Source organism: Lampetra fluviatilis, chromosome 78 (genome assembly GCF_964198595.1).
Source record: "Lampetra fluviatilis chromosome 78, kcLamFluv1.1, whole genome shotgun sequence".
NCBI lineage: Eukaryota > Metazoa > Chordata > Hyperoartia > Petromyzontiformes > Petromyzontidae > Lampetra > Lampetra fluviatilis.
The window spans coordinates 1,816,088-1,840,781 of record NC_136352.1 but is presented as its reverse complement, the minus strand read 5'-3'; the positions used below and the strand labels follow the sequence as shown (position 1 = coordinate 1,840,781).

At 42.7% G+C, this 24,694-nt stretch overlaps 1 protein-coding gene across 3 annotated transcripts; it reads right to left on the bottom strand.

Annotated features, from left to right (window-relative positions):
* Positions 1 to 5,853: 5,853 nt before the first annotated feature.
* LOC144953536 (uncharacterized) lies at positions 5,854 to 23,525 on the bottom strand. 3 transcript variants are annotated; one of them, XM_078884078.1, is made up of 3 exons: positions 23,472 to 23,525; positions 12,647 to 12,760; positions 5,854 to 10,946 (listed from the first exon to the last, which is right to left on the bottom strand). In XM_078884078.1, exon 3 carries the CDS (start codon positions 10,904 to 10,906, stop codon positions 7,667 to 7,669), a length of 3,240 nt encoding a protein of 1,079 aa, XP_078740204.1. In that variant the 5' UTR covers positions 10,907 to 10,946; positions 12,647 to 12,760; positions 23,472 to 23,525; the 3' UTR covers positions 5,854 to 7,666. The 3 variants fall into 3 exon arrangements, with proteins under 3 accessions (XP_078740204.1, XP_078740205.1, XP_078740206.1); XM_078884079.1 differs by having other exon boundaries at positions 5,854 to 10,916; XM_078884080.1 differs by lacking the exon at positions 12,647 to 12,760 and having other exon boundaries at positions 23,472 to 23,507.
* Between the last annotated feature and the right edge of the window lie 1,169 nt (positions 23,526 to 24,694).

The window sequence follows — 24,694 nt, the reverse complement described above, 5'->3', positions numbered from 1 at the left end:
CTACCTACCCTACTGTATATCACACTGCTGTATATTCACTATACAATTACGATACTATATATTACTTTTTACATTGTATAAAACATAACAATTGTATACTATTCATTATTATACAATCAGCTATACACTATACCATTGACCATCGCGTGAAAGATACTAAGAGGAGTGGTAGCGCTGGTAATCTCTCATTTACTTGATACAGCTGTCGTGGCTGTGACGGTTCCACCTGAAGACGGAAGCTTGTGTTGCCTCCGAAACGTCGTGATTTTTATTTTATTTTACTTTTATTAATTTATTTTTTTACCTCCGTGACTTTACCGAAAAAACCTAAGAATATACTAAGAGGAAGCAACGAAATATGTCAATGGGAGAGTGGTGTTAGGAAACTTGCAGCGGAGCAAAGAATCCATTCCCTGCGGAGAATACAAGATATATATAGTCAATGCCAGTGAGTGGACTGCGGTCTGAAAGTCACCGTAAACGTGAACACAATCAGTTAAGATCCGAAATGGTTTATTACGTCCTTCCAATGATTGCTGAGCCAGAATCCATCTTCTCGGTTGAAATTGTCTCTGTGTATGTATATGTGGATCGCCTCATGAACGAATCTCTCATGGTCGCCAGATGGCTTGCAGAGAACCTGTCTTGGAGAAGTCAATATCATGTGAGCCCACTGAATTGTAACAGTGATCTGCCACGGCTGAGGTGTTTGTCCTACCGTGTTTCAAGTCTGCTTTATGTTCACGGATGTGGTCCAAGACATGTCGTTTGGTTTCTCCAATGTAACTGCTACCACATAGGCAACTTAGTTTGTAGGCGCCAGGGTACTGTATGTCTGGAACCACATATTTTACAGACGGGACCAGATCACAGATTTTATGTACTGTGTTGAATCGGACCTGGATCTTGTGTTTTATCAGGATTTTGGAGATCTTTTTTGTGACCCCAGCAATGTAGGGTAAGGTGAGTGTTTTGAAAGGCTCAACAGGATCTTTCTCGATGCTAGGAGTGATGGCTTTGCGGATTGTATAGTCGGAGTAACCATTAGCCTCAAGAGCTTGGCGTACGTGTTTGAGTTCACTGGCAACGTGTTTCTGGTCGGAGATGCATTGGGCTCTATGGTATAGAGTCTTGATGAGGGAATTCTTCTGGGATGGATGGTGGTGGGAATCTGGTTTTAGGTAAGCATCCGTATGGGTGGCTTTCCTGTAGACAGAGTGGCTCATTGAACCATCAGGTCTCCTTTTAATTACAACATCCAAAAAGGGTAGCTTACCATCTTTTTCAACTTCGATGGTGAATCTGATGGCTGGGTGTATAGAATTGATGTGGTCAAGGAATTGGTCTAGAGCAGGCCGGCCATGTGGCCAGATGACAAAAGTGTCATCTACGTACCTCTTCCATAAGGTCGGGCGTAGAGTGGCAGTCTGGATGGCGTCAGTCTCAAATTTCTCCATGAAAACGTTGGCTACAACCGGAGATAGGGGGGAGCCCATTGGGGTGCCCTCAGTTTGTTTGTAGAAAGTTCCATTCCAAGTGAAGTATGTATTGGTTAAGCAGTGTCTCACCAGGGGGGGTACCCCCGTATTCAGTCCTTGATTAACCAAGTATTCAATGATTGTGATGGTGTCAGGTACAGGAACTTTGGTGAATAAGGAAACCACATCAAAACTGACAAGCAGGTAGTCTGGGGACAGGGAAATTCCCTTGATTGTCGATACCAGGTCAGTAGAGTTTAGTACTGCAGGTGGTTTTTCCAGTGAAAGGCCGCAGGATTTCAGACAAAAAACGAGCCAGTTTGTAGGTCGGGGAGTTGATAGTAGAGACAATGGGACGAAGAGGTGTATCTTCTTTATGTATCTTTGGCAAGCCATAAAATCTTGGTGGCCTGGCTGCAGAAGGTTTCAACGAAAACTGTTTGGTTTGATCAATTAATGCGGTTGAATCAGAAATGATTTTGTTGGTTTTAATGACGAGGCTATTGGTGAGGTCTCTTTTTATTTTTGTATAGCTGCCATCGTTGAGTAGTTCTTGAATTCGGGAAAGATTCTGTGATCAAAAGAAAAATCTCAACACAATAGTATCCCTGTGTCTAGATTCGTAACATAGATGCTTATAAATGTTTAGAGTGTCATCAATGAATTGATAAAGTTATGCAATTAATGAAAACATGACCGTATTCATGTAACTCAAGAGACAGAACAATTCTTTGGTTCTTTTCGGTTAAGTCACGTCTAAAAATAAAATAATAAATTAAAATAAAATAACATATTACGACGTTTCGATTGCAACACAAGCAATCATCATCAGGCATAAAAGAAATAGCAACAAAAATCTAACTAGAAAAAACTATAGACAGACATACAAGCAGACAGACATCACAACGGCACACAGAGAGAGGAGCAAGCTGACAACGCGGCACGGGCACGCAAGCCTGAAAATTAGGAGGCAGGCACACGAAAATTAAATAACCTAGTAAAATATCGAAATGTGATGTAATACAACACAGAGAGTCGGTTAACACACAATTAACGCATAGCCTGGTTGATTACGTGTTTCAAAATTTGCTAAGTTAGAATTTTAAGTGTGAGCAACAAAAATCTAACTAGTAAACTATAGACAGACATACAAGCAGACAGACATCACAACGGCACACAGAGAGAGGACACACATCGGCACAAAGAGAGGGGTCGTTTCTGTGACGGTCCCTTAAATATAGAGAGGAGGGGGTGGGGACGGGGAGAGGGAGAGGGCGGAGAGAATCAAGCATATCAAAGACTGCACGCCAACGTACCCTATTGTAAGTAAACTGACAACGCGGCACGGGAGCGCAAGCCTGAAAATTAGGAGACAGGCACAACGAAAATTAAATAACCTAGTAAAATATCGAAATGTGATGTAATACAACACAGAGAGTCGGTTAACACACAATTAACGCATATCCTGGTTGATTACGTGTTTCAAAATTTGCTAAGTTAGAATTTTAAGTGTGAAAATTCCAAGGAGAGCACACAGGCAGAGAGAACAAATAGCCAGAAAGAAAAAGGATAAGTTTAAAACTTCCCCGTAGAAGTGGTTCAATCTTAATTTAGGAGCTTTCGTGACTGCAGGAATTATTCTTTGGTTCTTTTCGGTTAAGTCACGTCTAAAAATAAAATAATAAATTAAAATAAAATAACATATTACGACGTTTCGATTGCAACACAAGCAATCATCATCAGGCATAAAAGAAATAGCAACAAAAATCTAACTAGAACAACGGCCGTTGTGATGTCTGTCTGCTTGTATGTCTGTCTATAGTTTTTTCTAGTTAGATTTTTGTTGCTATTTCTTTTATGCCTGATGATGATTGCTTGTGTTGCAATCGAAACGTCGTAATGTTATTTTATTTTATTATTTTATTTTTAGACGTGACTTAACCGAAAAAACCAAAGAATAATTCCTGCAGTCACGAAAGCTCCTAAATTAAGATTGAACCACTTCTACGGGGAAGTTTTAAACTTATCCTTTTTCTTTCTGGCTATTTGTTCTCTCTGCCTGTGTGCTCTCCTTGGAATTTTCACACTTAAAATTCTAACTTAGCAAATTTTGAAACACGTAATCAACCAGGATATGCGTTAATTGTGTGTTAACCGACTCTCTGTTGTATTACATCACATTTCGATATTTGACTAGGTTATTTAATTTTCGTTGTGCCTGTCTCCTAATTTTCAGGCTTGCGCTCCCGTGCCGCGTTGTCAGTTTACTTACAATAGGGTACGTTGGCGTGCAGTCTTTGATATGCTTGATTCTCTCCGCCCTCTCCCTCTCCCCGTCCCCACCCCCTCCTCTCTATATTTAAGGGACCGTCACAGAAACGACCCCTCTCTTTGTGCCGATGTGTGTCCTCTCTCTGTGTGCCGTTGTGATGTCTGTCTGCTTGTATGTCTGTCTATAGTTTACTAGTTAGATTTTTGTTGCTCACACCTAAAATTCTAACTTAGCAAATTTTGAAACACGTAATCAACCAGGCTATGCGTTAATTGTGTGTTAACCAACTCTCTGTGTTGTATTACATCACATTTCGATATTTTACTAGGTTATTTAATTTTCGTGTGCCTGCCTCCTAATTTTCAGGCTTGCGTGCCCGTGCCGCGTTGTCAGCTTGCTCCTCTCTCTGTGTGCCGTTGTGATGTCTGTCTGCTTGTATGTCTGTCTATAGTTTTTTCTAGTTAGATTTTTGTTGCTATTTCTTTTATGCCTGATGATGATTGCTTGTGTTGCAATCGAAACGTCGTAATATGTTATTTTATTTTAATTTATTATTTTATTTTTAGACGTGACTTAACCGAAAAGAACCAAAGAATAATTCCTGCAGTCACGAAAGCTCCTAAATTAAGACAGAACAATGCTTTTTCACATTCAACTAATAGTTAACACACCACAAATATATACAGTCCCTCCAGAAAAACGCAATTATGCGATCGCAAGATTTCACGCAAAATCAGCCAAAGTCCGCATATTTATGCGGGGGGCGCGTTTTTTCAAATACGCCACACTTTCGCCGCATAAATTGCAGATTTCCGCGCGCAAAATATGCGGGCTTGCATGATTTCATAATCCCCGCATTTTCGTTGCAAAAAGTCACATATCTTAGCAGAAAGTTGAAAAATGTTGCGTTTACTTCACACAAGCGCAGCCATTTCCCCTGTTGCCATGGGAACGTTATGAAGTGACGTCACTCATTACGGGACATCATTGAAAAGCTGCAAACCCCGCGATGCCAATGAAACCATGATGAAGCCCGCAAATCTTTCTCATTTGCCAACAAACATAAGCGCAAAAGACCGCGCAAAGCAGTTCCCCAGTGTGTTACATGACAGTGGGGGCAAATTATTTTGCATAGCTACCTCTGTAAAACAGGAAGCACACATTTTATTTTTTAATATTTTATTTATTCATTTTTACAGAAGTTGTAGCATATTCATTTTGTAAAGCTACAGAACTTGTTCGACTCAATGTTTTGTAAGTTTGAGCCATCTGTTTGCTAAGGTCTGAAATAAAACAAGATGAGAACTTAAATATTCCCAGCACTTTCTGTGATGTAGTATGCTTGCTTATCATAGGAAGTAATAAGAAATGACTCTTTACATTAAAGTAGTAGCCTAGTGAATAGGGTGTTGGGGGAATCACTTTTTTTTCTCTTTTTCATCAAACCGCAGTTTTTGCAAGTTCCCGCAATTTTTGCAAGTTCCCGCAATTTTTGCAAGTTCCCGCAATTTAATCGCATAAAATTGCATAAATATCCCGCATATTCCATCGCATTTTTTAAGAAAACGTGCCGCATAATCAACGATTTTTGCCCGCAACAATCACCAAAAAAACTCCGCGTTTTTCTGGAGGGACTGTATATATATTTTTTAACAATCTTATTAGTACGAATATGCGCATTATGTGTGTGGGCGTGTTGTCTTGCTAACTGTTGAGTTAGCGGCTTCCAAGGTGCTGCGTTCCTTGTACCGAAAATTCCTCAGATCCCCAGCAGGTGCGCTGGGTCGGCGTGTGTGTGAACACAGCGTTCTCGGCTGCTTTGTCAGTCTTTCTCCACTGCTGGGGTGGTTGCCGAGTTGGCACGCTGGTCACGCTGTCGGCGGTGCCCCTGCTGGCAGGGATGATGGGTCCGGCTACGTCTCCATAGATGTGCGCGATGATCCCGTCGCCAGACACCGCTTGCAGCTCGTCTGCTGGTTGACGCGCGTCATCCCCATTGGCAACAGACACTTTTGATCCTTATAGACTGTGGAGCGACTTGGAGAGACAGCGCCTGTCGTCTCCCCCCCCCCCCCCCCCCACCCCCTTTTCAAGAGTCCTCTTCCAGTTGTCTGTACGACTCGTGCTCCACAGAGGACACGCTTCAGATCAAGTTATATCGTTCCGTGTCAGTCTCTGATCCGATCCTCAACTAAACTTCGCCTGTGGGTTGTGATTTAAAGGGGCACACTCACGAATAATGGTTGCACCAGCTTTCCCTCGAAGGGTTGACTTTGATCGGAGCACAATTGGAACGATTGTCACTATGATCGCATGTGTTGGCTGTACACAGCAACCTCGCCACCGGGAATAGTAATGCTACGGCACTCTTCCCCACATTTGTATTATAATCCTGCGAGCACCAGCCTTGGCTGGCAGCCTCTCTCAATGACGCAAAAAAACTCTCCGTGATGTATGGCTTCTGCTGATGCAGAGCTCCCTATCAACTTGCCAGTCCCGAGAGCAATCCCTGGAGCCTGCCACTCGCAGTACTTCTTATTCTTTAGTATGGCATTGTGAAAATAAAGTTTTTATTTTTAATGATCGTCATAAATGAATGCAGAGGTTACTCATCCAGTCCAATGATGTGGTTGACACAGTGTGGATTTCAGCGATACCGCCAGGATGTGCATGGATGGAGCATTCAACGGTTATGTGCTTGATGGTTCGGACTTCTCCACAGTCGCAGTTGGGCAATTCTTTGAGCAGTACTGATTTCTGTTCTTGCATTCTTGCTTATATCTGAAATTTTGCACCTCAGGCTCTTTCTTCTCATAAAGGGGCCGCTGTTTTCCTTTTGAAGTCGCATGGGCTGTTTGTTGTCCAGATGTCTTTATTTATTATGTTTTGGGCAGCGTTCCCCACGCTCCCATCACGGGTTGGAAGTGTTACATTTTTTTCGCATGAGACTTGCAGTCTCTCTCAAAAAGGGGTTCTGTAGCCTTTGAAGTAGTGACCTATTGTGCACGGGTGTGCTTGTTGTCGCCATGTATACCGTTCTCTCATCACGGGTTGGAAGCAAAAAATGTGTTATTTTACACCTCTTATAGCTTGGAACCGTATCACTTTCCACAGTTTTGACTCTGCAAGTGACTCCAAGTACGTTTTGAGCAGCGTTCACTGCACTCACGTCGCTGTTTGGAATTCTTGCGTGGTATTTGATATATTAGGAGGAGGCGCCCCGCTGCATATATAATTTACTGCTACCATGTGCTGTTAGCTACTGGAAGCCAAAGGGGGTTAGTTAGGCTCTGATCCCGTGTAATACATATTATCTTGGTCGTGTGTAATTGATCCATTTGCATTGTATCACTTCTGAATGACTATAGGTCTAATACTTTCATAATTACTTCGTTATATATACAACTTGCTCTTCAAGTGAGAATGTTTTCCCCTTTTTTATGGCAACAAATCAAGTGTTGAGATGTTAACACACCAAACTGAAACCTTTTAACAATGTATCATGTCTGCATTAACCACAATACTTGGGGTCAGAATGCAAACAAAAAACACTGATAATATATACATTGTCTTTGAAACTGATTGGTCCACACCAGAGACAGCTTTCTTTCGAGCCTAGTATCAAACCGTGTTAGACAAAGAGGACGCCAAAAGGCGTGTTCTTGATACAAAACTCCGAGTTGTTGAGGCGAATAAGCAAGCACCATATACATGTTAATATTATTATAACATAGTGAAAGCTTGGGAGCATATTGGCTCTGGCTCCTAGTTAGAGATCTACCCAACCCACAGGTACGCAAATACTGTCCACTCTTACTCTGCAGGTTGAACTTAGGAATGGAGTGTTCAACTTCACGTTCTTTTCATTAAAGGCCTGTGACAAAGGTGAATCTATTGGAGCCTCATTGTCTTAAGCTTACATATCTACAGGGTCTCCATTTGACTTCGTATTGTCTAAGAAGTCCACCCACACCTCCACTTCCACAAACTGCTGGGAGTTGCCTTGCTCTGCCTCACAGTCAGAATTCAGCTCCTGCTTCACGTTGCATCCATCGATGTGAAGGTCCGATTTTGGAGTTGAATCTTCATCTTCACATTTCACCTTCAGTTCTTCGCTCTTCACCGTCACTTTTTCAAATTTCACCTTTAAACATTTCATAATGTCCAGGCTGGAATTCACTTCTGGTTCTTTTTTCAGGAGGGATGGGCTCAATGCAGCACTTTGACTTTCACAAGTCGATTTCAGACTACACTCCTTGGGGATCTTCTGATGCCTGTGTGTTCTCCGGTGTCGATGAAGAACTGATGACTGTGCAAATGCCTTCTCACACACACTGCACTTGAAGGATTTCTCTCCTGTGTGTGTTCTCTGGTGCCGTTTAAGATTAAATGAACCTGAAAATACCTTCCCACACAAACTGGACTTGAAACGTTTCTCTCCCATGTGTGTTCTCTGGTGGATCTGAAAACCTGATGACCATGCAAATGCTTTTTCACAGACAGTGCACTTGAAGGGTTTCTCTCCTGTGTGTGTTCTCTGGTGGATCTGAAGATCTGATGACCATGCAAATGCCTTCTCACACACAGTGCACTTGAAGGGTTTCTCTCCTGTGTGCGTTCTCTGGTGTTTTTTAAGACGTGATGAATATGCAAAGGGCTTCCCGCACAGAGTGCACTTGAAGGGTTTCTCTCCTGTGTGTGTTCTCTGGTGCTTTTGAAGATATGATGACCGTCTGAATGCCTTTCCGCACACAGTGCACTTGAAGGGTTTCTCTCCTTTGTGTGTTCTTTGGTGTTTTTCAAGATCTGATGACTTTGCAAATGCTTTATTGCACAAAAGGCACCTGAAGAGTTTCTCTCCCGTGTGTGTTCTCTGGTGGATCTGAAGATGTGATGACCGTGCAAATGCCTTCTCACAGACAGTGCACTTGAAGGGTTTCTCTCCTGTGTGCGTTCTCTCGTGTTTTTTAAGATGTGATGAATCTGCAAAGGGCTTCTCGCACAGAGTGCACCTGAAGGGTTTCTCTCCTGTGTGTGTTCTCTGGTGCCTTTTAAGAGTAGATGAACATGAAAATGCCTTCTCACACACACTGCACTTGAAGGGTTTCTCTCCCGTGTGTGTTCTCTGGTGGATCTGAAGACCTGATGACCGTGCAAATGCCTTCTCACAGACAGTGCACTTGAAGGGTTTATCTCCTGTGTGCGTTCTCTGGTGGATCTGAAGACCTGATGACCGTGCAAATGCCTTCTCACAGACAGTGCACTTGAAGGGTTTCTCTCCTGTGTGCGTCCTCTCGTGTTTTTTAAGATGTGATGAATCTGCAAAGGGCTTCCCGCACAGAGTGCACGTGAAGGGTTTCTCTCCCGTGTGTGTTCTCTGGTGTATTGTAAGATGTGATGACTCGGCAAAAACCTTCCCGCACACAGCGCACCTGAAGGGTTTCTCTCCTGTGTGTGTTCTCTGGTGGCTCTGAAGAACTGATGACCGTGCAAATGCCTTCTCACACACACTGCACTTGAAGGGTTTCTCTCCCGTGTGTGTTCTCTGGTGGATCTGAAGACCTGATGACCGTGCAAATGCCTTCTCACAGACAGTGCACTTGAAGGGTTTATCTCCTGTGTGCGTTCTCTGGTGGATCTGAAGACCTGATGACCGTGCAAATGCCTTCTCACAGACAGTGCACCTGAAGGTTTTCTCTCCTGTGTGTGTTCTCTGGTGTTTCTTAAGATGTGATGAATCTGAAAAGGGCTTCCCGCACAGAGTGCCCGTGAAGGGTTTCTCTCCTGTGTGTGTTCTCTGGTGGCTCTGAAGAACTGATGACCGTGCAAATGCCTTCTCACACACACTGCACTTGAAGGGTTTATCTCCTGTGTGTGTTCTCTGGTGCCGTTTAAGATTAAATGAACCTGAAAATACCTTCCTACACAAACTGGACTTGAAACGTTTCTCTCCCGTGTGTGTTCTCTGGTGGATCTGAAAACCTGATGACCATGCAAATGCCTTTTCACAGACAGTGCACTTGAAGGGTTTCTCTCCTGTGTGTGTTCTCTGGTGGATCTGAAGATCTGATGACCATGCAAATGCCTTCTCACACACAGTGCACTTGAAGGGTTTCTCTCCTGTGTGCGTTCTCTGGTGTTTTTTAAGACATGTTGAATCTGCAAAGAGCTTCCCGCACAGAGTGCACTTGAAGGGTTTTTCTCCTGTGTGTGTTCTCTGGTGAATTTGAAGATATGATGACCGTGTGAATGCCTTTTCGCACACAGTGCACTTGAAGGGTTTCTCTCCTTTGTGTGTTCTTTGGTGTTTTTCACGATCTGATGACTTTGCAAATGCTTTATCGCACAAAAGGCACCTGAAGAGTTTCTCTCCCGTGTGTGTTCTCTGGTGGATCTGAAGATGTGATGACCGTGCAAATGCCTTCTCACAGACAGTGCACTTGAAGGGTTTCTCTCCTGTGTGCGTTCTCTCGTGTTTTTTAAGATGTGATGAATCTGCAAAGGGCTTCTCGCACAGAGTGCACCTGAAGGGTTTCTCTCCTGTGTGTGTTCTCTGGTGCCTTTTAAGAGTAGATGAACATGAAAATGCCTTCTCACACACACTGCACTTGAAGGGTTTCTCTCCCGTGTGTGTTCTGTGGTGGATCTGAAGACCTGATGACCGTGCAAATGCCTTCTCACAGACAGTGCACTTGAAGGGTTTCTCTCCTGTGTGCATTCTCTCGTGTTTTTTAAGATGTGATGAATCTGCAAAGGGCTTCCCGCACAGAGTGCACCTGAAGGGTTTCTCTCCTGTGTGTGTTCTCTGGTGTTTCTTAAGATGTGATGAATCTGAAAAGGGCTTCCCGCACAGAGTGCACGTGAAGGGTTTCTCTCCCGTGTGTGTTCTCTGGTGTAATGTAAGATGTGATGACTCGGCAAAAACCTTCCCGCACACAGTGCACCCGAAGGGTTTCTCTCCTGTGTGTGTTCTCTGGTGGCTCTGAAGAACTGATGACCGTGCAAATGCCTTCTCACAGACAGTGCACTTGAAGGGTTTATCTCCTGTGTGAATTTTCTGGTGCTGTGTCAAATTTCCAGCACGATCCGTGCTGTATGCGCACTGGTCGCATTGTTGCCTTTTTCTACAGAGCTGCGCTGAGTGCCTTTGCTCCATCACACCAATTCTGTTGAGGAAGCGTCGGAAGAAGCGTCAGCTGCAGACAGAAAAAATATCCACACCATCTACGTCAGTATCGAGGCACAGAGGAATAAATATATATACATAGTCACACATAACTTACACGTCTATGTATATTCATATATTAAAGATATTCCCCAATCCATCACACGGGCTGTTAAGGCACACAATGAGAGGGCAAATGGTTATAAATATGCCTGGAGGACCTAGTATCTTCAAAATAAATATGAACCCAAAAGACCCAAGCACAAAATTTTGGCTGCCTGGCTACAAAAGCAATATTTATAAAAGCAAAATTCAGTTAACATAGCAACGACTGTTGAAAATAATACTATTTGTATTATGCAGAAATGCATAAATTAATGTCCAATCACAACTTAGAGGTGTGAAGCCAGGCTGATTTGCTTGAATGCTTGGATGAACAGATGTAACTACAGCAGCATATCTGCTGTGTTAATTTCCTGACGATTCCTTTCTTATAAAAAGTTCCAGAGGAAAACAAAAATAAGCTATAGTTTTGATTTAACCTCCATGTTCAATAGTTAATATACTTTGCTGCAAATACAAACTTGACACTGTCACACACTGGCATTGTAAAAAGGTGGTGGTGTCCAGAACCATGCCTGGCCACCTTGATCTGCTCAGTATTAATGCTTCCTCACTTTACCATGTAACTAGCTGTACTACCCGGCTTTGCCCGGGACTTGGATCCACCACGCCCGGCCGCCTTTGTCTCCCCAGTGGCGATGTTCATACGCCACACCAGTTACTCGTTTTGAGGCTGAGTCGACCTAGGGGAGGCCCAGGACCGGTTCAAATAATCGTCACCGGTGGTGGCCGTGAGCGGGAATGGAACTCGGGTCGCCGGGTTCATAGTGCGGCGCGCTAACCACGACACTACAATGCGTTATGCTTCCGTTGTAGGGTTTGTGTAAGGCGCGCCGATCCATTGTAGGATTTGTGTGAGGCATACCGATCCGTTGTAGGATTTGTGTGAGGCGCGCCGATCCGTTGTAGGGTTTTAGTGAGGCGCGCCGATCCGTTGTAAGGTTTTAGTGAGGCGCGCCGATCCGCTGTAGGGTTTTAGTGAGGCGCGCCGATCCGTTGTAGGGTTTGTGTGAGGTGTGCCGATCTGTTGTAGGGTTTTAGTGAGGCGTGCCGATCCGCTGTAGGGTTTTAGTGAGGCGCGCCGATCCGTTGTCGGGTTTGTGTGAGGCGTGCCGATCTGTTGTAGGGTTTTAGTGAGGCGCGCCGATCCGCTGTAGGGTGGTGGGGTGTCGAGGCCTAGTATCGTGCAGAGCCTCCGGCCTCGCCTAAATTGCCCAACCGGCTGAGGCTGGGTACGGGTGCCATTCCCCCCCCCCCCCCCGCGCTACAATAATACTGTTTAATCGCTATAATTTTATTATCTACCGACCCTATAATAGTAATTGCACACATTGGGGTGGGGGGGGAGTGAAGAGGACGTGAAACTTTGATGAATTTACCTCAGAGTCGCGTGGTGGGTGTCGAGGCCTAGTACCGTGCAGAGCCTCCGGCCTCGCCTAAATTGCCCATCCGGCTGAGGCTGGGTACTGGTTCCGGTACCCCCCCGCCCGCGCTACAATAATACTGTCTAATCGCTATAATTTTATTATCTACCGACCCTATAATAGTAATTGCACACATTGTGGTGGGGGGGGGAGTGAAGAGGACGTGAAACTTTGATGAATTTACCTCAGAGTCGCGTGTTAATGCGTGCGCATATTTTTAACGGGAATTAAAAATGGCGTCCACCCCGCAGCGAATGCGTCGCTACCCGTTGCCAGGGGCAACCGCCGTCCAATGAAACTGCGTATGGTCCGGCGACACACAGACACACAGACAGACAGATTAGCGATTTTATATATATAGATTAATTTAAGATCAATCAACATAGCAGAGGACCGTAATAAGTTCAGCTTTCACTTATCAATCTTGTTTGCTGTCGGCGATAATCAAACTAATTGTTGAATTCATAATGCAGTGAAATAACTGCGCCACAGCTCCCCACAAAGACAAACTCTTAAATCCAAATACATTTCACATGGATCTTCTTCTTACCTATACAAGTCATTTTTGTCTGTTTTTATGTACGTCTGTCTGTATACAAAACTTGCGGCAGATTTGACTCGCGAACCATGGAGTTAACGTTTAAAAAAAGTACCCGGGTACCATGCGATAAGCCCCATGGTGAGCCAGCGCTAATCGTATTTTGCGCCCGTCAACTTTAAAGTAGTTAAATTAACAAGTTAGTATAAGAATAGGTTTTCCCATTTTTTTTCTGACAACAAAACTGGTGTTAAGATGTTAAAACACCAAACTTAAACCTTTTTCAAGGAATCATTTCTGCATAAACACTATATATTTGTCGTCAAAATGCAAAAAAAAACATGCTCTGATAGTATATGCATTGTCATAATAATAGGGTTGTTCCCCTTTTTTTCTGGAAACAAAACCAAAACCTTATTACAAGGAGTCATGTCTGCATTAATCACAATACTTGCAGTCAAAATGCAAAAAAAACACTGATAATATATGCATTGTCCTTGAAACTGATTGGTCCACACCAAAGACAGCTTTCTTTAGAGCCTCATCTCAATTGGTGCTAGACCAGATGACGCCAAAAGGCGTACAGCTCAAAGACAATACACTATCAAAGTAATGAGGGCTCAGGGTAAACATCTACATCATTGGACCTCCTTTGCCAGTACCAAAATATAATAGGTTTGTTCCCCTTCTTTTCTGGCAGCAAAACTGAAACCTTTTTACAAGGATTCATGTCTGCATTAACCACAATACTTGCAGTCAAAATGCAAACAAAAAAAACACTGATAATATATGAATTGTCCTTGAAACTGATTGGTCTACACCAGAGCCAGCTTTCTTTTGAGCCTAGTCTCAAACAGTGATAGACCAGAGGACGCCAAAAGGCGAAGGAGGTCCCATGATATAACAATTTAGTACTATTAATTATTATATTACAATGCTGAGCGCGCGCCAAAGCACATATCTGCGCATGCGCGAGGCCGGGGCCCCTGCATGGGACTAGGCCTTATCACAGCACTGTTAAGTACTATATTCTTAGTTCTTTCGGTAAATTCATGTAGATAGAAAAATCTTAATAAAAAAAGAAGTCAATTAAAATCGAAATAGTAAAAATAAAAAAACACTAATGTAGATAGGCCTCGTTCTTAATCGGAGTTGTGTACTGGCAGTCTATAATGTAGACTATGTTTAGGGCCAGCCTAGCTCTAATCTCAGAGAGAATAACATTGCTCCGATTTTAACTTGATAATTTAGACAAGACTCTCTTACAATCACACTTAGCATTAACAAATAAAATGTCCACATCTGATTGCGACCATGTAGATAACATGACAGTTTCTTCAGCCACTTCAATGTCAACTAAACGTAAAGTTAACTTGATTGCTAAATTCAACCTCATGTAAAAAAAGAAGCCCAAGCCACACAATAAAAAGTCAGATGTTAACAAGATTTTTATCAGAGTAACAGCCCAATTTCCGACAGCCTAAAATCGGTACTAGCTAAAGGGTTGAATTTTACAGTCTCTCCTAAATACATCCCAGTGTGTGATATCATTGCCCAGGTCGACATAGACCTCAAAGGTTTGGGACACATCCTGGCAGACGTTGCAAGATTTGAAATCGCTGCTATCCTCAAAAACGCTAAGAAACCCGTTAGCAATATCAGCAAGGATGAGCGTTTTGAACTCGCTCAATTAAAAAAGAGAGGTGACATTGTCATCCTCTCACTTGACAAAGGCAATGCCACTGTCATCCTGGATAAAACCACTTAGAACAACAGAATTTAGGACCTTCTTAATGATGGCAGCTATACCAAAATCAATAGAGATCCCACCAACTGCTTAGCCACAAAAACCAACATCATCACTAATTCGACTTCTCTAACCGAGCCGACCATGCAGATCTCTCTAAAACCTTCGGCTGCTAGACCACCCAGATTTTATGGCCTTACAAAAATCCACAAAGTAGGTACCCTGCTCCGTCCTATCGTCTTCACCATTAACTCACCCACCTACAAACTGGCCCGATTTCTGTCTGAGACCCTGCTTCCTTTCACGGGCAAGACTACCTCAGCTGTACTTAACTCAGCTCACTTAGTTTCTCTAATCAAGGACAGCGCACTGTCTCCCGATGATTTGCTTGTCAGTTTCAAAGTAGACTCCCTGTTCACCAAGGTACCTGTACCTGAGACCATTGCAATCATTGAAGACTTGGTCCAATAGTGACTGAATCCAGATGTACCAACTTTGGAAAGGAACTGCATTACCAACACTTACTTCACCTGGAATGGTACATTCTACAAACAAAATGAGGGTACCCCAATGGGTTCTACCTTACTACTACAGCCAGGACACACTGCTTTAGAATTAGTATAGCGACTACTACAGCCAGTACACACTGCTATAGAGTTAGTATAGCTACTAATACAGCCAGTACACACTGCTATAGAGTTAGTCTAGCTTCTACTACAGCCAGTACACACTGCTAAAAAGTATAGTAGCTACACAGTGAAGGAAAAAAGTATTTGATCCCCTGCTGATTTTGTACGTTTGCCCACTGACAAAGAAATGATCAGGCTATAATTTTAATGGTAGGTTTATTTAAACAGTGAGAGACAGAATAACAACAAAATCCATAAAAACGCATGTCAAAAATGTTATAAATTGATTTGCATTTTAATGAGGAAAATAAGTATTTGATATCCTCTGAATCAAAAAGATTTCTGGCTCCCAGGTGTCTTTTATACAGGTAACGAGCTGATATTAGGAGCACACTCTTAAAGGGAGTGCTCCTAATCTCAGCTTGTTACCTGTATAAAAGACACCTGTTCACAGAAGCAATCAATCAATCAGATTCCAAACTCTCCACCATGGCCAAGACCAAAGAGCTCTCCAAGGATGTCAGGGACAAGATTGTAGACCTACACGAGGCTGGAATGGGCTACAAGACCATCGCCAAGCAGCATGGTGAGAAGGTGATAACAGTGGGTGCGATTATTCGCAAATGGCAGAAATACAAAACTGTCAATCTCCCACGGCCTGGGGCTCCAAGCAAAGTCCCACCTCGTAGAGTTGCAATGATCATGAGAACGGCGAGGAATCAGCCCATAGCTACACGGGAGGATCTTGTCAATGATCTCAAGGCAGCTGGGACCATAGTCACCAAGGAAACAGTTAGTAACACACTACGCCGTGAAGGACTGAAATCCTGCAGCACCCGCAAGGTCTCCCTGCTCAAGAAAGCACATATACATGCTCGTCTTAAGTTTACCAATGAAAATCTGAATGATTCAGAGGACAACTGGTTGAAATTGTTGTGGTCAGATGAGACCAAAATGGAGCTCTTTGGCATCAACTCAACTCGCCGTGTTTGGAGGAGGAGGAATGCTGCCTATGACCCCAAGAACACCATCCTCACCGTCAAACATGGAGGTGGAAACATTATGCTTTGGGGGTGTTTTTCTGCGAAGGCAGGCATGTCGAAAGTCCGGCCCGCAGGCCAATCACGGCCCGCGGGTCGGATTTCATACGGCCCGCAGCTTCGGTCTTATAAATCATAAAACTTTAAAGATGTAATTTCTCCTTTCACAACATGGTGGCGGCACCATTCTAATTCTATCTGGCTCTGCATCCGTGCCGCAAACCCTTCTCGAGTCATTTCTGCCATGGCGACTGCAAAAAAAGAAATGCGGTCATTCACTAAGAAAATGCTGAGCTTATTCGGCTCCACATATTTGTGTGAGCAAACATTCTCAGTCATGAACTTAAACAAGAACCGATTGAGGTCAAGGATGAGCGACTCCCACCTGCATGGCATTTTACGCATCTCAACCACTGCCCTCAAGCCAGACCTGGTCTCTTTACTGAAATCTAGATCTCCGTATCACCCTTCTCATTAGTGTCAGCAAGTTATCTGTTCCTCGATCAATCTGAAATTGAGTGTTTTGAACGGTAACATCTGCCACTATTAACAGTGAAAAGCCTAAAGCACACTAATTCACTTGGACTTATGGCACTTGTTTTATTAAACTCTTGAAAAAGATTTGGTTATAAATGTTGATGTTATGTTTCTGTAGATGTGACACAAACTATTGCTTTCTGAAAGATCTTGTAAAAGACAAGGGCAAAATTCACTTGTTTTAAAGTTTAATGATAACAGACCACTTTGCATTACTTATAACTTCTGTTTAAAATGTTCATGAGGCAAAGATATTTAACTCATGGAAATTTAAAGTATTCTATACAGTTTGTTCAATGTTATCTGACTGAATGAAAGGCAGAATTTGTTTTTAGAGTTGTTCACGTCTGCCTGAGTGGCTTATATTTGGTTACATTGTCATTTGAAAAATAAAGGTAATTGTGACAATGAAAATAGTTTTTAATAACAGTGTGTATTTTCACGTAACTTTTGTGGTTAAAAAAATGTCAAAAGGAACTATTGGCCCCCAGGAATCTTCACTTTATCAAATGTGGCCCTCTTTGCAAAAGGTTTGGACACCCCTGTGCTAAGGGGACAGGACAACTTCACCACATCAAAGGGACGATGGACGGGGCCCATGTAGCATCACATCTTGGGTGAGAACCTCCTTCCCTCAGCCAGGGCATTTAAAATGGGTCGTGGATGGGTATTCCAGCATGACAATGACCCAAAACACACGGCCAAGGCAACAAAGGAGTGGCTCAAGAAGTAGCACATTAAGGTCCTGGAGTGGCCTAGCCAGTCTCCAGACCTTAATCCCATAGAAAATCTGTGGAGGGAGCTGAAGGTTCGAGTTGCCAAAAGTCAGCCTTGAAACCTTAATGACTTGGAGAAGATCTGCAAAGAGGAGTGGGACAAACCTGGTGGCCAACTACAAGAAACGTCTGACCTCTGTGATTGCCAACAAGGGTTTTGCCACCAAGTACTAGGTCATGTTTTGCAGAAGGGTCAAATACTTATTTCCCTCATTAAAATGCAAATCAATTTATAACATTTTTGACATGCGTTTTTCTGGATTTTGTTGTTGTTATTCTGTCTCTCACTGTTCAAATAAACCTACCATTAAAATGTATAGACTGATGATTTCTTTGTCAGTGGGCAAAAGTATAAAATCAGCAGGGGATCAAATACTTGTATCCCTCACTGTACTAACTCTATAGCAGTGTGTACTGGCTGTAGTAGTAGCCATATTAATGCTCAACCACATCAATTCCATACACCCATCTATCAAATTCACCATGGAAGTGGAAAATGATGGCAAGCTCCCATTTCTGGATGTTGTGATCGAGAAGGGACATGATGGCTCGTTGGGACACTGTCTACAGGAAAGCCATCCACATGGATGCCTATCTAAAGCCTGACTCCCACCACCATCCAGCCCAGAAGAATTCCCTAATCAAAACACTACACCATAGGGCCCGTTGCATCTCTGACAAGCGCCACCTAGCCAGTGAGCTGGAGCACGTACACCAAGCCCTCAGGATGAATGGATATTCTGACAGTACAATCCGCAAAGCTGTCTCCCCTGCCATGGGGAGACAACCATCTTAGGATCCAATCAAACCCATCACTTTGCCATACATAGCAGGGGTTAACAAAAATATTTCCAAAAATCTTAAACAAACACAAGATCGAGGTTTGTTTCAACACAGTACACAAAATCCGTGATTTGATCCTATATGTGAAGGATGTGATTCCTGACATGCAATACCCTGGTGTCTACAAACTAAGTTGTGGCTGCGGCAGCAGTTACATTGGGGAAACGAAACGACATGTCTCGGAACGTGTTAGCGAACACAAGGCAGATCTGAAACACGGTTGGATCAATGCCCCTGCCATTGCTGATCATTGTTTTAACGCTGTGGGCTCACACGAAATTGATTTTTACAAGACGAAGGTACTATGCAAACCCACCGGCTATCATCAAAGATTTGTTCATGAAGCCATCCAGATATATAAACACAGACACAACTTCAACTGAGAAGATGGGTACACAATGAGCAATCATTGGAAGGATGTTATTAACCAAGTAAAGTCTTAACTGACTGTGATGTTTCCATTCTACCTGGCTATGTAACCTGTTATTTCCGACTTTCTGTGTCTCTCTCTCTCTGTGTCTCTCTCTCACCATGTGTACCTCTTGCTCTTAGGGGTTATTTGTTCCTGTTGCCCGGCTCTCTGACAATAACATGCTAATCTTCTCATTGGCACACCTCTGGTGGCTGGGCCATCTCACATTGACATGCTAATCTCTCACATTAACATTTATGTACAAATTCCTTCTCTAGCTCCGCCCACTTATCCTTGAGTTGGGCCCACCAAAATCCTATATAAACTATTGTTGCAGCAGCTCTTTCTCCTACATCAGCAGTCCTCCTGATGTTTGTTTCACACCTGATGACGGTTGCTTGAGTTGCAATCAAAACGTCGTGATCTATTAATTTTTTATACCTATGTGAATTTACCGAAAGAACCAAAGAGTATGGATTCCTGCAGTCACGAAAGCTTCAAATCAAGATTAGACTATAGCAATGGTTATTAAGTTGGTTGAGTGTACTGGCAGTCTATAATGTAGACTATAACCTGGTTCTTAACCTCGGTGAGTGTACTGGCAGTCTATAATGTAGAATGTAGTCTGATTCTTAACCTCGATTAGTGTACTGGCAGTCTATAATGTAGACTGTAGCAATGGTTAAGCTGGGTGAGTGTACTGGCAGTCTATAATGTGGACTGTAGCAATGGTGATTAAGCTGGGTGAGTGTACTGCTAGTCTATAATGTGGACTGTAGCCTGGTTAAATTTCGATTTAAAGCTTTCGTGACTGCAGGGATTCATCTGCTTGGTTCTTTCGGTAAAGTCACGTAGAAGGGAAGTAATTAAAACAATTCTCCCGACGTTTCGGCCACAACACAAGTAGCCGTCCTCAGGTGAAAACCAGGTCTGTCGAGGATTAGCTAATCTGCATAATGCACGGGCATAAGAAGTACTAATCACATACCTGCATTTCCCATAAATATGCTAAATTCCTCTTGATATGCATATTCTTTTGTCAAGGCGCCCCCTTTTTTCCCCCCTTCCAACCCAGCTTATATACATGCTCCAAGCACGTGTGCGGTTTCATTCAGACGCTGTCGCCTCGACAGACTTGGTTTTCACCTGAGGACGGATACTTGCATTGTGGCCGAAACGTCGTGAGAATTGTTTTATTATGTTTTATTTTTATTATTTTATTACTTCCCTTCTACGTGACTTTACCGAAAGAACCAAGAAGATGTAGCTTGGTTCTTAACCTCGATTAGTGTACTGGCAGTCTATAATGTTAACTGTAGCAATGGTTATTAAGCTGGGTGAGTGTACTGGCAGTCTATAATGTAGATGACTAGCATCATCTTAACCTTGATGAGTGTACTGGCACTATAATGGAGGCTGTAGCCTGCTTATTAAGTTTGGTGAGTGTACTGGCAGTCTATAATGTAGACTGTAGCAATGGTTATCAAGTTGACCGAGTGTACTGCCAGTCTATAGACTTATTCTTAGTTATGAATAACCATTTCTACAGTCTACATCATAGACTGCCAGTACACTAAAAAAACTTAATAACCAGGCTACAGTTTACATTAATGGTTATTTTTATTATTTTTTATTCACGTTATTATTCACTTTATTGTATTATTATTTTTCTATCTACATGACTCAACGAAAGAACCAAAGATTACTATTATAGAGTGAATATAGTTACTACTACAGCCAGTACACACTGCTAAAAAGTTAGTATAGCCACTCCTACAGCCAGTACACACTGCTATCGAGTTAGTATAGATACTACTACAGCCAGTACACACTGCTATAGATATAGTATAGCTACTACTACAGCCAGTACACACTGCTATAGAGTTTGTATATCTACTACTACAGCCAGTACACACTGCTATAGAGTTAGTATAGCTACTACTACGGCCAGTACACACTGCTATAAAGTCGGTATATACTACTATTGAGCAGATATTACTAAAGTCAGTATTTCCTACGATAGAGTTAGTAGCTACTGCTATAGAGTCGATATATACCAAGGCCGTAGCAATGGAGTCAACATTGGGGGGGGACCAAATTTTCCAGGGGGTCTGGGGGTCCCAACCCAGAAAAATATCTCAATTTGAAAACGAATCTCCTGCCATTTACTGCCTAAAAATATATTAAAAAATCACTACCCACATGGGATATACTTTTTATTTAGTTTTTACAATAATGTCTAACAGTGTATTGTATTACATTGCTCTGTTTTTACTTTTTTTACCATTTCTTGTTTCATTGTATGTAATGTTTGAGATTAGGGATTAATAAAGTACAACCATAACCACAATCATATAAACAGAAATCTATGCATTGATTTATATGAAGTCAAGTCCAGATATTGTGGCCAATGCTTAGGAAATTGTTATTTTCATTTACATAGAATAGCAATTATTATTACTTTTTCTATATTTTTATAGCAATATATTCCACATATTCCTCACTTCATTTACACTTCTGATTTAGTAGTTGCCATTGGTTCCATGTCTACTTCTTGTAGCTACTGCCATGCAATGACATGAAAAGGAGACCCTCCAGAGCTATGCTATAACTGTACCAATTAATGACCATCCCGAGCCTATTCATGTACTGATACCTGGAAACATTACCTATGCAAGCCAATTCCAAAACAACAACAGAAGATATAACTCATGCTTCCAAATTACATGTTTTGGGTACAAACCAACTCATCACGACATCTGGCTACATGCCCACATTTAAAGTGCAGGGCCAGGTACATAATCGCATTGGTAATCTGCTGCCACTACCTAATGACCTACCTACATTAACACAGATCTACCTGCATGTCTGACAGTTCTAGACAGGCTCACCAGCATCGCTAAAATGTCATCAACACCAAGATGCAAGTCGTATTGCTGTGGAAAGACATGCTCCATAAGGAACACTCTGATGTTCACACTCGTATGGTGACAGTTTCAAGTTTGCCATGGAGAAGATGACTTCAGAGTACAATGTTGTCATTCATGCCGAGTAAACGCCACATGGTCAACATGAGTGCCGCTTAAATGCACTCGCAAAATCTGAAGTCGCTGTCATTCTGACAGCTGAACAACATGTCACTCGAGGCATCGTCTTGCAACTGAGGAGCAATACCCTATACAGAAATGAAACACACCGATCCTATGATGCTCTTCAATGTCTACTTATTTTCTGGCAAGGTGATGATGGCTACAATTTCCTACTTCACCAAACTGACCCAACAACAGGCTTGGCAACACAAAAGAAGATTTCCACCATGGACTTCTTTTCCTTCAGGATCATGGTGCTAAACGGCAGCTTAAATCTATTATTGAGATGCAAAGAGCTCTTCCGCCAATTTTCTGTCAATTAGTATGCCAAAATTGAAGCTTCATTCGATGAAACCCACCAGATAACATAACAACCAAACATTGTCTATCCTGAAGCTTTCCAAGGGCAACGAATTTAAAAGCTGTCCTCATTATGAAACAAATAAGCCCTGCGATTGTATAACACAACCAATAAACCGTGACAATAAACACACGTAGGTAGAAAAATAATAGTGATCTATTCTTTTTCTACCTACGTGACAATACCGAAAGAACCAAAGAGTATGGATTCCTGTAGTCATGAAAGCTTCAAATCAAGAAACAATATACACACATATATAGACTTCATTGGCAGAATTAAATAATTCTAATAAAGCCAGCATAGCAATACATTACTCTTAATGTTTGATTATCGAGACCCGATGCAAAGCCAGGTAACTTACTAGTATTGAATACTATCATTTCGATGTTTGTGCATGAATGGGGAGCGGTAGCGCAACGGTTAGCAAGCTGAGCTATAATCACAATGAGCCGATTTATATTCCCAGAGCCAAGGCACAAACGTCGTACTCAGATTGTAAATGTTGTGGCTTGGCTCTCCAACACACAACCGGCGTAGTGCTGCACTAGTGACGAATTGGCCACGTGCTGTTTACGTGACAAACCCTTACTAATTGGCTGTCGGGTTTACCGACACATTTAGAGTCAACATCACCACGCGTTTAGAGTATTTGACCGACAGACATTTACCCACGTTGATAAGCCACTTTGTTGTGGGCTGGTCGCTTCTGAAAAATAGAAGTATAGCAGCTGAAGTGGGCTTGGCCTGGTAAGATAAAAAAAAAACTGTAGAAACATTTAAAAGAAACAAAGTTTAAAGGTAGTGAGCCAGGTGAAAACAAATTAAACTTAAGCAGAGAATTAAAGCAAATGCAATCAGGCGAGGGCAGGAGGCAAGGCCCCGCATGGCTAGGCCCCGCGTTGTAATGTTCCAACCTGGACATCGATTCCGTACTCGCTGCTCGTCAATTGATATCCCTACGAGAGAGAAGGAGCGAGGCTCTACCTGGGTAAACAACTACAACCACCACAACAACAACCACGATGTGAGCTTCTCACCTCGGATCTCAGTGAGCGCGCGCGCAGATCGGCACCTTCCTGGTGTATCGTTACGTCACGCAACAGCAGGAGGTGACATGACGTCACTAGCGGGCCACAGCTACCCCTCGCGTCTGACGCCGATGACGCAATGCAGTGGTGACGTCAGAGAGCGGGTTTAGAATTTAAGTTTATTTAAATCTTGACTTAAAGCTGTCGTGACTGCAGGAATACATTCTATGGGTCTTTTGGTAAAGCCACGGCCTCACGGCGCCCTCCCATCTTTTATTTACAGTGGTACCTCGGCATACGTCGTTAATTCGTTCCAGAAGTTAGGACTTATACCGAAAAGGACGTAAACCAAACGATTTTTCCCATAAGAAATAAAGGGAAAAGAAAAAATCCGTTCCAGAGTATACGAAATTATATTTTAAAACTTCAGGAAGCTGACATTCTGGGTTTTTTTTCCATCTATTTTCTGTCTTTTTTCTTGACTTGGACCTGGTTGAGGGTCACCAGGTTTGAGTTTTACTAAAAACCTGTCCATTGAAGTTTGTTTTTGCCTTCTTCTAAGAATGTTCCTGAAGTGCGACATTGTTTGGTCATTCCACACAATACTGTTACAAGCGGCGCTTTGTTTCAGTCGTGAACGCGGAAAACGCGGGTACGCGGTGACTCATCCCGACCCATACAAGTTCTAGCAAGACGTCGTATCCCAAGACATTTTTTCTCTCGTCAAAACACAACGTACACTAAATTCGACGTATTTCAAAGCGGTCGTATACCGAGGTATGACTGTCCATGCAAATACCATCTTTAGCCCTGCCCACGATTTTGACCCCCCCCCCCCCACCTTGTCACATGGCGTCACAAAAAGTCAAACCCCCCTCAAATATGACGCCACTAAGCTCTGCCCCCCACCCCAAAAACCATATTTCCATTTTGAAAATAAAACATGCTTCAAATCGCTTTAAACTATTGTCATTGTAGTGCGTATTTAATGTGGGGCTGCACTCTGATGTTGTAGGAGTGTTGTTTTCACAATTAGTGTTGTAATAACAATTATATATTTATTTTAAAATTGCGCATTTTGATGTGACGTCGCATTTCTCAAACCCCCCCATCACACATCGTCACAAATGTCTGACCCCCCCCCACCCACAGGTACGTGATTTCAACAAATTACAACATCAGCTAGTTGCTCTTAAACTAGTCCTGAATACCTCCAAAACCAAAGTGCTATG

Coding starts and splice junctions, on each gene's coding strand:
- LOC144953536 (XM_078884078.1), bottom strand. CDS start 10,906: ATGGAGCAAAGGCACTCAGCGCAGCTCTGTAGAAAAAGGCAACAATGC.